General features: G+C 39.2%; 1 protein-coding gene across 1 annotated transcript in view; it reads right to left on the bottom strand.

Moving 5' to 3' along the window:
• Positions 1 to 9,852: 9,852 nt before the first annotated feature.
• The window catches only part of CCDC80 (coiled-coil domain containing 80), a 35,372-nt gene continuing 32,313 nt past the window's right edge, over positions 9,853 to 12,911 (bottom strand). The window contains exons 7-8 of the mRNA XM_045785187.2: positions 11,357 to 11,437; positions 9,853 to 10,356 (exon numbers count right to left, since the gene is read on the bottom strand). Of these exons, the coding sequence (XP_045641143.2) occupies positions 10,010 to 10,356; positions 11,357 to 11,437 (428 nt within the window). The 3' untranslated portion in view covers positions 9,853 to 10,009. The remainder of the gene's footprint in view (positions 10,357 to 11,356; positions 11,438 to 12,911) is intronic.

The raw sequence follows: 12,911 nt of genomic DNA, 5'->3' as shown, positions 1-12,911 counted from the left end.
CCTGGGAAGAAGAACAATTGTTATGTGGAAAAAGAAGTAGTGTTTCCTACTCTGAAGAGCCAAATTAGAGTGAACATTGTAGAGTGACAGTTATTTTTTCCTTGTAACCGAGACCCTCCGAACAAACGATTCTTTTCAACTGTAGAAAAGGTCCTGAAGAGCAGTAGAGAGTAGTAGTGAATTCTTGATCACTGAAGTTTTCAGGGAGAGATTGTACCATTAGAATGTTTTAGAAGACATTGCTTCATTGGTATAGAAGTTGGCCTAAATGATTTCTGAAATCCCTTCTTATTTTTAGATGCTCTTCTAAGCAGGTATGACCTACAACTGATGTGCTGAATCTGCTTGCTTCATAGTTTCTGAATAGCCTTTGGTTGGACCTCACGTGTGGCCTGCAACGACCTGGTTCCAGCTCTGTCACCGGCCCCAGGACCAAACTTAGGTCCAGCAGTGCCTAATCCTGAAGGGAAGCAGGATGTGGATGTTGCTTGTAGAGGGAAAGATGGCCCAGACCCAGGATCCCAAATCCTTGGCCAGCTGTGTCCTGCTGCTATAGGTTTTCATGGTCCACATGCAAGAGGAGACTCAGGGCCAGATTCCTTTGTTTACAGCTCCGAGGCTTGCCTCTCAGTTCCCACGTGGAAGTCCTGTTGCTTGTGAGCTGGACTAGACTGTGCAGCTGCAGGGAATCCCTGCGCTTTTCCAAACAGCCCAACAGGCTTGACCTAACACAGCCCAGGTCCTCCTTGGCTCTTTTCCCTTTTATGTAAGTCCTGGTTTTTCCCACCAACTCTTACCACTCCAGTGTGGGGAAGAGTCAGAGAAAGCCAAACTCAAAGGAAAGACAGTGGCTTTCCTTCTCTAACACTTAGACTTCCTGAAATTGAGTAATCTATATTCCTCTTTTAAGAGAAAAACCATGTTTTTTCTAAAAGATCTCCGTGTTGGCCTTTTTCTCCTTTGCTGTTATTTAAACTCATACAAACATAATATGAAGTATAAACTTCCTTGCTTATAGTTTTTATATGAAAACCAAAACAAATTCGCAAATTAAAATAGAAATATAGCTATAAAAGCAATAAACTTTCAATTCATATATGAGTTTAGTGAGAAGGGGTTGTTTTGCTCCGATAAAGTCACAATAAATCCCTTAACAGACCTGCAGAACATTTGCCCTCCCTTGCTGTTTTACTTGCTTCAAGCACCATCCTGTCTCTGCCAAGATAACTGAAACCTGCTGACATTGTTAGTAATGCATTTAATCCTGCCGGGATTTATCAACCCATGTCCCTGACAATCCCATACGGATGTGGTGTGGGTCAAGCTGCCAACTCCCATTGGCCTCGGTGCCCTGGAAAGATTTTTAAAACGTCAGCTTTATGCGTTCCCTAAAGTTTTGAAAGAACTCACCAATGGAATTGCCTAGGCTTGTCACTTTTTGAGCCCCTTCTCCCCCCACCCCCACAACATTCTCTATTTATTTCTCATCCTCCTCTTGCTAAAAAATCATCCAGATTTTCAAACTTATTTGCATAGGAATTTTTGAATCATTCTCAAAATTATTTTATTTTCTTCTGTTACTGTAATTCTATTTTCTTAATTTTGTGTGTGGATGGTTTCTCTATTGTTTTTTTTTTTTTTAAATAAGCTAACAAGCAGTTGTTTCTAATTTTTATTTTATTGAAGTTTATGTTCCATTTTTCCAAGATTTGTTTAATGTCCTTTTTCTATCTTATGTACCTGAAATACACTTATTTTCTTTCTCATTTGTTAATGAACATTTTTATAACTAGTAGAAACATTTCCTGGAGTAAGTACATATTAGGCCAATCCCCAAAAACTTTAGAATATGGTATTATCATTGTCTTCTAACTAATCTGTCTTGAGTCAAGGGCTGTGGATTGAGGTTTTGATTCATACTTTTGTTAATTTCTGGTTTTCATACACTTGATTAGAAAATGAGATTTGTATTCTTTCTGTTGTTTGCATATTTTTATTGAATTATTAAGTGTAGTTTGGCTGGTCCTTTAGTATGCAATAATTTTTTTGAGAAAGTTGGTATTGGTTTGATATTTTGAACCAGTCCAAAAGTTGCTTGTAATATTTGACATTTATTCTACTTACCTTTCTAATCTATTTCATCACCAGTAATTATTTTTACATTTAAAAAAGCAAATTTAGTAACTTATTTATAAATTTATTTATTGAAAAATTAAAATACAGTCATTGACTCCTTTCACTAAGAGATGAGGAACTTAGAATATTATGTTTCCTCCCAACTCCCAGTTTGTCCTAATAAAGTCAAGAATTTTATCTGGATCTGCTATACTGTATTTTGTCTACTCTAAGACTCCTATGTTTTCACATTACCATCTCTGAGATTGGAATGCCTTAAGCAATGGCAGGTTAAAATAGCTACTGTCTTGCGGCATAATGATGACGTTGTCTTTGCTTGCACGTGCAGGCATTTGGTATGACTGGACAATGTTTTAGTCAACAAACCACTTAAAAACCATTTGACGAGAGGAATGCCTAGGTGGCTCAGTCGGTTAAGCATCAACACTTGATTTCAGCTCAGGTTGTGATCTCAGTGTTGTGAAAGCACGTCCTGTGTAGGACTCTGTGCTGGGCGTGGAGCTCATTTAAGATTTCTCTCCCTCCCTCTGCCCCCCTTCCCCACCAAAAAAACCCCAAACCATTTTAGGAGAGGAAAAGAGTCCTGGTTGTTGAATGAAAATCTTCCAATGAGATCTCCTGGTAAGATCAGGAACATGCCAGCATTACATTTTACAAAATGGGTGTCCATCGCTTGAAAGTTTTGGAAAACCCTGGAGACAGAGAAACTTAAGAAATGCTATGTCATCATCAGTTCTCTCAAGGGCACAGAGAACTCTGGAAAACCTCAGACATCTGCAGCTCTGCACCAGCAAGTGATTCAAAAGATTTTTGGCCCAAATGGGAAGATGTTTTAGAAATAGCGTAATTAATTTATTTAAGTTACAGTTTGCCTTTTTATGAAACTAGAAAATGGTACATACATCTTTAAGAGCTCTTTAAAGAAATATAAAGTAAAAATTCTAAGTCATGAAAAATAATATGTTTAATTGACAATATGCTCTCTTAGTGGGGACATAAAATAGTGATTGATTCCTTTTGGAATTAATGCTATCATAGGCATGGTGAGATTTGGAAGTTCATTCAATTTTTTTGTTGTTTTGTACCTTTTCTTTCAAGATTAATAGTAATCCCAATTATCACAGCTAATTAAACTTAATTTGTTCATGACATAATTTCCTCTTTCATAACTTTATAATGCTAATTTATCTCTCCGCTAGAAGCTGCCACGAAATAGAAATAGATTTTTCTCTCTTTTTTTTTTTTTTTTTAAAGATTTTATTTATTCGACAGAGATAGAGACAGCCAGCGAGAGTGGGAACACAAGCAGGGGGAGTGGGAGAGGAAGAAGCAGGCTCATAGCGGAGGAGCCTAATGTGGGGCTCGATCCCATAACGCCAGGATCACGCCCTGAGCCGAAGGCAGACGCTTAACCGCTGTGCCACCCAGGCGCCCCAGATTTTTCTCTTCTGAAAGGGCTTTTGGCTGATACACTCCCTGAGGTTTTGGGTCTTTTGTTTGTTTTAGCATCTAGCAGTTATTTACTAACAGCACTTTTTCTAGTCATATTGCTCAAACTGGCTTTACATTTTTTTACTTTCTATACTCATTTAACATGAATAACAGCTTGTCTGGAAAATATTTCTTGAGTCACCCATTTTTACAATCAGAAATCTCTTTTTTATCATTTAGTGCTGCAAGAAGTTAAATGTTTCCCCGCTGTCTTATTATGTATGGATGTGTGTATGGATTTTTTCTTCCTTTTACAGGTGAGGTGTTTTCTAAGCCTAGGTGATTGAATGCCTATAGTATGGGTCCTTTCTTTAAGGTTTCTGTGTACTCCTCTTTTAAAAAGTTTAACATTCTGAGTTAAATATTTGCCACGTATTTGCCACAAAATGGTATAGATAGAATCTCCTTTACCTAATTGCTCTTTACCTGGATACTAAGAAGCAGGGACCATAGACAATTGCAATGAGGGAGTTTTATAGATGATGCTTTTCTTATAGGTTGAAACTTCTACTTTGAGGGTCAGTTCCATAAAGAAGGGGGAAAGCTATCTCCTGTCTGTGAGGAGGGGGTGTCACTTGAGTTTTAGTTTATTCCTCTGTTTTAGGTGGAACGCCCAGCTTTGGTTAAGAAGTCAGGTTAAGCAAAGTACCTTGAACGTAGCACACAAACTTTCTCTACAGCTAGAATTTACTGCTAGAATTTTTATATTGTATACTTACTTCTATACCATATAATATTTTACATATTATATTTAATACCCTATGTACATCTAACATACTATATAAAATGCTGTATTTTACATTTTGTAAATTTTTATATATACACATGTATGTATACAAATACATACTTAAATATCTATGGACATACACACACACACACACACACACACACACACACACACCACCCTGCAGAGATTTCCCAAGTTCATATTTGAAAGGACTCACCAGACTCCACAGAGTACACTCACTTTTATTTAAAGGCCAAGGGTACAGTGCAGCAAGAAAAGGAGAGCGTAGACATTGGTGGTCCAAGAGAGAGCTCATGACTACGCTCCGCAGCATTCTCACCTGTTCATACAGACCACGCTGTCTCCACTGGCTCCTGCCTGAACTACCAAGATCTGTGTGAGGAATCTTGACTTTGGGAGAGCTCAAAGCAGAATTTTCCAGGACTTTTATGCCTCGCTGGCCATGTAATCAGCTGGATTTACTTAATCGTTAGGCCAGTTGGAAACCATCCTTAAAGAGACTGACCCCAGGGATCACCAGAGTAGTTCCAGACTTTGAACAGCACATCATAAATCCCACTGCTGTAATCCTGGCCAAGGGTCAAAAACCAGACATCCTTATCTCCCCAGAGATAAAGATTAAGCATTTCCAAGCCTAGCTGTAAACCAACTCTCTCCTCCATATATACACCCTCACCTCCAAACCTCCTTCCTCCAATTAGAAAGTTAGGTGAGTCAGAAGGGGGAACGTAAGGACACATCCATGTCACCTATCTTTGGCCTCTCAGACAGCTGACCTTGCATGGGTAATGGACTACAAGTGTATTCGTTATCTTTCCTCCTGCCAAGTTTCCCCAAGTTGGGGACGGTAAATAGGCACCCATTACTCAGAGTTCATGCTATAAGATTAGAGCCGTTCCCTAGTTTCAATTTTGATGAAGTCTTCTTCTATAAATTCAGTACCTTTTGTTCATTTTGGCTTATTTCAGTGAAAGGGTGGTGGTTACAAATGAATTAATGCTACCCTCTTCCCATGGATATTCTAGATAACTTCTTAAATCTGGGATAGGGAAGAAGTTCCGAGGAGAAGCAGTGCTTGCACTGTGGGTATCCAAAGCCCTTGACCATGGTGCCAATAGAGTCAATAGGAGGCACTTGCTCACATCATGTGGAGCTTGACAGGAAGAGCAATTTATAGTTCTAGACTCCAAAAGACCAAAGAACCATCACCACTCATTTCTCCTTGGTCCCCTCTGCACCCCTTACCTGTCCCTCCCCACATGAGGACCCAATATTGATTATCCATACACAATATTTTATAATTAACTGTGCATGTGACTGTTCTCTACTGGTCTGTGAGCTTCTGTGCAGGGAATTTTTTTTTTCAGTTTTATATTCCTGGTTTCTAGCAGACTACACAGAAAATGGTATAAAAACAATAAATGTTTGAGTCACCATATAACTTGAGTCTAATCTACAAGCTAGTGTCCTGGATTAAGAACCAGAACGACCAGATGGTTCTTTGCATACATCAAGGCTTTCAGCTGTTGTGGATCAGGTCTTGCCAAATTTGGGAGTATTCCAGCCTCTGCCTCCCCTACCCTACTTTGGCTCTCTGAAGAGTATTCATCACAAAGAAGTAAGCTAAAGATAGAAAAGAGGACTGAAGGAAACAAATGGAATGACGGTGAAGTCTGCAGGCGGAATTCATTCTTTCTCTAACATTTTTGGGAAGAAAAGTGAGGCTTGCTTCCAGGGATTGGCAGTCTTCCAGAAGTGGTTTGTTCCCTACCTCTCTCCTTCAAGGATTTCCCTTTACATTGTAGATATTCTTGGAAAAGATGGAACCTTTAGCCTCTCAGTTATGCCTAATCAGTTGGAGTCATCTCTGAGCCAGAATGGGTCATGGGAAAGTGGCCGGAAAAGGGAAAATGATTCTTATGGAGGAGGTGGGAAGTCAAAGAAAATTTTGCCCAGGGTCAGTTTTAGCTATTTAAAATCACCCTATCCCTTCACCCAGCATCTTTGCCACATGTATCAACCCATAGACTGGAGGAATAGGGAATCACTCTTTTGCTTTCTAGAAGGAAAGTGCTAGTATTTAAGGTCTCTGCAGTCTGTCCAGGGACACCCCAGTTTGTCCAAGCTTCAGGTTATCAGAGAGGTGATGCCTGGGGTCACCACATTAGGAAATTGTGTTGGAGAGCAAGCATACACCTTGTTGGAGGGACTCCATCAGTGTTTGGGATGCTCAGTCTTTGCTAGCCTGAATGTCCTTGGAAGGTCCAGTCTGGCTATATGGAGATGATTAGGGTTTCTGTGTTAGAGGTGATGAGCCCAGTGGGTCCAGCCACAGCAGTGCACCATGCTGGAAAGAAGGTATTCAATACATTTCCCTATTCCCATAAAAATCTGGAACTGGAATCTGAACTATGAAGTCTGGGTTCTCTATGAATTTAACATTAATTCAATCAGAGGAAACCTCTGAGTTTAGCATACTCTCCCTACTGGCCAAGAAAGATTCACAAATACCATGGAGTTAGATGATAACTTAGATATCTATTCCTATTCTCTCATTTTGTAGATGAGGAACTGAGTCCCAGGGGTAAAATGACTCATCTCAGGTCACACAGGTCAGTCTGTGGCAGAGTGAGGACCAGCTATTTTCCCAAGTCCAGTGGCTATTTTATGACACCCTTGAATTCTATGACACCTGACCCTTTGCCTCTCACTGCCCTAACCTTGTTTCCTGAGTTCTTAATAACACGTACAAAACTAAGAGAAAGTTTGGCTTTGGGAGATTTGCACCAACTTTGAGAGTACTGAAGAGAAGTAGTTAGCATTTAACCTTGCTTCACTTTGTCATGAAGTTAAGAGTACTCCTACCACACCCCACTCTCTGCGCCCCTCCCCCCCCCAAACCATTAAGTACAGAGCAGCCAAGAAGGAGAAAGGACGAAAAGAAAGCAATCCTGCAGGGAAAGGGGAGTTAGTGGTGGCAGAAAAACAGATATGGGTTCTTTTCAAGAGGCTTCTCTTTTTCTGGAATTTCCACACATTATTGAATACTGAGATCATCAATTCGTGCTCATTGAGCCATCATTCCTCCTAGTCTTGAGTTGTTTTTATCACCAAGACTCTAGAAGTTGAGAAGGTGTGAACTTCAATGTTAACTCTACTCCGGAAAATGAGACCAGCTGGGCTCTACGGATTCCACTGTGTCTGGACTGCCTGCCTCTGCCTCTGAGGCAGGATCTCTCTGCCCTGCGATTTCTCCAGTGAAAAACAATTCCTGGAAACTCATGGAAGTGAATTCTGACAACCAGCAACTTTGTCCTCCTCAGAGTCTTCCAGATTTCCCTCACTCTGCTGGGAGATTTCTTTCTACATACCATAATTCCATAATAATTCTCGAAAACTGTCTTCTTTGTTGCTGTTGTTTGGAAGGAAACACTTTCATTAAAAAACAAAAACCAAACAAACAGAAAATACCCAGATTACAAGTGCCCCGGTCTGTACTCCCAGAAGACAGAGATTCAGGTGATCTCATTCTCTAATCCTCCCATTTACTGAAACGTACTTTGTGTTTTTCCAGGTTATAAGATTTGAGGACATTTCCCAATAGCATCTTCCTCTGAATGTTTCAGTCCCTTTGCTGAGCTACGGCTTCTTCTACAGCTCTGCAAATGATGATTCATGGCTTCTTGGCCCACTCACATGAGGAAAGAGAGTTCAGACACACTGCTAACTATGATTTCAGTGCCAGTGAAAAGTAATCTCCGGTTATGAAAAAGTGCTGTCTTTCTTTGGTTGCAGAAGCTAGAACTTTATTAATCTTATTCTATAAGTAAATTTTCTATTATTATCTAATTGGTTTCCTTGGGAGATGAAATTCCCTCGTTATTATACTTCCCAAGATCGAGACTCTTTGGGCCCCTTACTTAGAAATTGTCCCTACGTAATTTCAGAAGCGATGGTAAAGAAACCCATTTTTTATTGGCGATTTTAAGCTATCCATCATCTTGGCAAATATTTAAGAGTAATTACATCATCCTGGTTCTCCCACCTGCACCCTTTGAGCAGCTGGTATAGACTGTTCTAAAAGGTGAGAGGAGGAAAGCTCTTCACCATGGGAGGGGGGGCAGAACCACAATTTACACAATAAGAGAACTGTGTTCCAAAGTCGCTTGAACTGTCTGGACCTCAGTTGCCTATAAAATAGGTAAGAATGAATGGTCTTCATGGAGAATGAAGAGCAAAATAAGTGACTTCTCAAGTTTATTGAGCTACAAATTCCACTTTTACGATATAATTATGTATAAAAAAGTCCAGAAGATGTAAAGGCAAATTTGTGCAAATAGCCACAGATAAGTTAATAGCTAATATTCACATGTGGCTTGAATGCAGTTATTAATATCTATGCTCATTAGAGTTAATAACCAATACCAAGATGATTTGGAGAATTAATTCTTAATAAGAGGTGCAAAAAGATAAGCATCCCCATTATTGATAGAGGCTGGCACTGTTAGGATGCTAAATGCCTGGGAATCAGACTAACTCCCTCAGGGCAAGTTCACAAATATTAGGTGTTAATATTACTTGGTTTTTGTTTGTAGAAAAAAAGGAAAGTAGGAAAGAAGGAAGGGAAAGAGGGAGGGAGGGAAGGAGGGAGCATATTTAGTTTGAATTATCATATCTAAAAAATAAATGCTCTTTTTCAAAGATAAAGATTGCATTTTGCACTCCAGCTACACTTCTGTCCATTGTAACTCAATAACATTTACCTTTTAAAACAAAAAGAACCCTTGCATATAATCTCCTTCTTTGTAATTTTCTTATATAAAATGCCAGTAGGGTAATAGGTCCATTAACGAGTAAGTACAGGGGTGTCAAGTGTGAGGGGTCAAGGTCTTCTGTGCCAGGAATTCCACGGCACCCCTAAAACCCTGGAAGTATCTCCTCTGGCTGCAGTACCAGACTCTGGTGATGATTCAGGGATTCCTTTTCCTGGCCCTCTGATCTATCTCCGAAAAGACAACAAGATAAGAGAAACAGGGCAGGAAATGGCTATGATAGCAAAGCAGGGTTTGGTGCTTTTCCTGGCTGTGGTGGCCAATATCGTTGGACTCCTGTGGTATCAAGCTTTATGAAAGAAACTCACAATGTAAAGCAGAGCCATCTCAATCATTTTTAGACTGACATTTCTGAAAGTGTTAAGAAGCTGTTTCCTCTGTTACATGTGCTCAGATGTTTTCTGAGAACATCTGTGCTGTGATGTTTAATTTTCTTCAGCAATCATAGTTTTACTTACCAGTGAATACTTTTTAAAATGTAAATGAGAGGTATAAACATTTTTATATAAAATTTTGTATTCCAAATAATGTCTATCATAGAAGAAGAGGGAAATATCCATTCAGCACCAGATCCCCTCCAGTTAGAGAAACAAACGATTCCTTTAAACATCTTTATGGTTTAAGGTTTCAATAACAACTCACGAGTTGGCAAAAGTTTGCTATTTATTTAATTTTGGAAGAACACAGAAAGAAAAAGGCAGGGAATGTAGGCGGTGTGGAAAAACTCCTTTCCATAGCTGGCCGCTTGTGGCTTTAACAGCTGCAGGGGAAACTGGCTGGGGCTAAGGTTACGTATTTCTGTTCAGTAAGGGTATCCATGGTGGTAACTCTCATGGTGACGGTAGTCATCCTGATAACCATCTTGGTACCCTTGGTGGTAGCCATGGTAACCGTAGCCTGCGTACTCATCTTCCGGGCAGCGCATCCCCAGTGACTGCTGAATGGCCATTTCCTGTCTCCGGAGTTGCATCGAATCAATTAAATCATACACAATCACCATGGACCACATTGGGGAAGGATACCAGGATTTGACATTTCCATCTTTTCCAACTAGAAGCATGGAGAAGTACTCCGGGCTCACTTGAAAATAGTTCCGGATGTCTTTCACCAAATGGGCTGGTATGTCTTCTCTCTCCACAACAGAACTCCCTAGAACAGATGTAGAAAAGTTGTTAGTGTAATGAAGAGTCAGTCCTCAAGCAAACATCGAAATGAGAAGAAATCACTATGAGAATAGAGAAAGGACCCATGAGTCCTTTGGTTCAAAATCCAATTAAAGAAGGTTGCTGGGTTTTTCCACTAGAAATTAAATGTCCCTGATGTTCTCCAACACCATTAGCGTCAAACTTTGGTACGTGTGATGTCTTTTTAACAGGAATGTTATAAAACATAAAACCAGTCCTTTAATCTAATTCTGGCAAGATCAACTTCTTTCAAGTTTGTCACGAACAAAGATTATATTTTTTATATTTCTAAGTTTATTTCCAATTAGCTTAGTTAACGGCTTTCCTTTTGGTACTTTTTTGTATAACAAAAAACTTATTTCATTTTCAAAGAGGAAAAACACCAATTACGTAAGATGTGGATACATGTATTTAAACTATTAGGGTCAGTGAAAAGGAGAAGGGGAGGGGGGAGGGTGCTGACGCTTTCTCTGCCCCGGAGTTCATGCACATTATCTCCTGTGAAGATCTTGGTTTTGCAAGGAAGAACTGATTTGCTTTCTGAAAACTTGAATCACTAGTCACCTTTTTTCAGCTTCCCTGAGCCTTTCGGTATTGATCGTCATGTATTAAAAGGAAATCAGTAAGATATGACCCACGTGCTTCATAAAATTATTGTGGGAATTACATGAGATGGCACAGATAAAAATGCTTTGTAAGTCATAAAGTCCTATGCAGACCAAAAGCATTATTCTGGTTTAGAAAACATATGCTTTTACTTTTATTGTCACTTATGAATGATTTATATTGACAACGATATTAGTGATCACACTCTATTTCCTGCTTGTGCGTGAACACACACACAGGTGGGGTGAATTCAGTGACTGTGTTCACCTTAGAGGTACACCCACTGCTTGCAAACAGTTTAATATAATTTAATTGAACTTAACAATAGTTCATACTGTTTTAAAATAACAGCGCTTTACCATTAATTGGGAACAGTTCTAAAACTCCCCCAACTTCCTCTCCGACCCCTAAAAGTTTCAGAATGGTTATGTGGCGCAGACCTGAAAGAAAAAAGAAAACCATAAAATTGGTAAATCATCTTTTACCTCCAAAGGCTGATATCTGACAATTATAAATCTCTACATTAAAAAGAATATAGAACATAACCTGATTAGGCAAAATAATCCATTTTTTTTTCTATAAAAAGAGTAATTAAATACTTTTAAAACCTTGAAAAAGACCAATTGTAGATTTAGGATAACAACAGGGTCAGATGCGGTTTTGTTTTGTTTTGTTTTGTTTGTAGATGGAAATAGAAGAATTTGCTCTTAAACTGTGGTTCTATTAAATAACAAAACACAAATGAAGCCATCAGAACATTAAAATATCTGGGATGATCTGTGCTGATTCGTGTGCTGAAAAAAAGTCATGGCTGGGGTTGCAACGGCTTACGTGGATAATTCAACTGTCTCTCAGAGAAAAGACAGCAGAACCCACGGGGTGTGATTGTTACAGGGATAGTTCCGGCTTTCTTGCACAAAAGTTTGTCAGCTTAAAGGACAGGTTCTTATCACTTATTTCGAGGATTCCAAGGAGAAGCACTTAAGCCAGCACAGCGGGCTTCCCACCCTCAGCTAAAATTTCAGGAAAGGAGAGAAGGTCATGCCTTGGTGGCTTGTTGGAATTCTTTTGAGGATGAAGTGCACACGAAGGGATTCAGGAGAAAAAACACTGGAGGACAAGGGGGCTGTCAGTTCATCATATCAAGATTTCATGGTGTTTGACAAAATGCCAACCCACGCAGGGTCATAGCTTGGGACTAATGATACAAATATCGATGGAGTTTATTGTTCAGAGGAGAAGACTGACAGTTGCCATGGCAGGGGCTGTTTTAAGGAGGGGCTAAAATCCAAGCAAAAGGCTATTCCAAAAAAAAAGAAAGTTTGTGGTCTTTGCTCTTCTCCCAGAGAAGTGAAGCATTCTGTTCTCCATGTTGTTGAGTCATGTTTTCAAAAGGAAAGATCATGAATTTAATTATTCCCGGAAAGTAGGACTTGTTTACATTTCCTGTATATTACAAAAGGGTCTGCTTGCACTAGTGTGATTTAGGCTCTGTGTGCAGAGATTAAACGAAACACCACTTAATAGCTGTTCCAAAGCTGCCTTTAGAAAATTAACAAGCCATGATTTTATTTATATTCTTATTGTGAAGAGCCATTAACTGCTCTAAGAACTTCTGTCTTGTTTAGCAACATTGGTGGCTACAAATAATTTAAAATATGCTTAAAAATACAAAAAAACCCTTATATATTGATATAAAGTCTTATTGACTTTGATAACTATACATGACTTTGAGGACTATACATAAAAACTCATGAATTTTCTAGTTGTTCTTACTCTTATGAGCTTGTTTTCTGCCTGCTTTTGAGTTATTATTTCTTAAAACTGAAATGTATTTATATTTTACAGATACTGGGTCATAGTAAAGCCCCAGGTTCTGTTAATGCTTTACAAAACTTATACCCTCATCTTTTT

This window comes from Ursus americanus, chromosome 4 (genome assembly GCF_024610735.1).
Source record: "Ursus americanus isolate L20-20 chromosome 4, mUrsAme1.1.p, whole genome shotgun sequence".
NCBI classification, from domain to species: domain Eukaryota; kingdom Metazoa; phylum Chordata; class Mammalia; order Carnivora; family Ursidae; genus Ursus; species Ursus americanus.
Note: the sequence above shows the minus strand (reverse complement) of the source record. Positions and strands in the feature narration are given on the sequence as shown.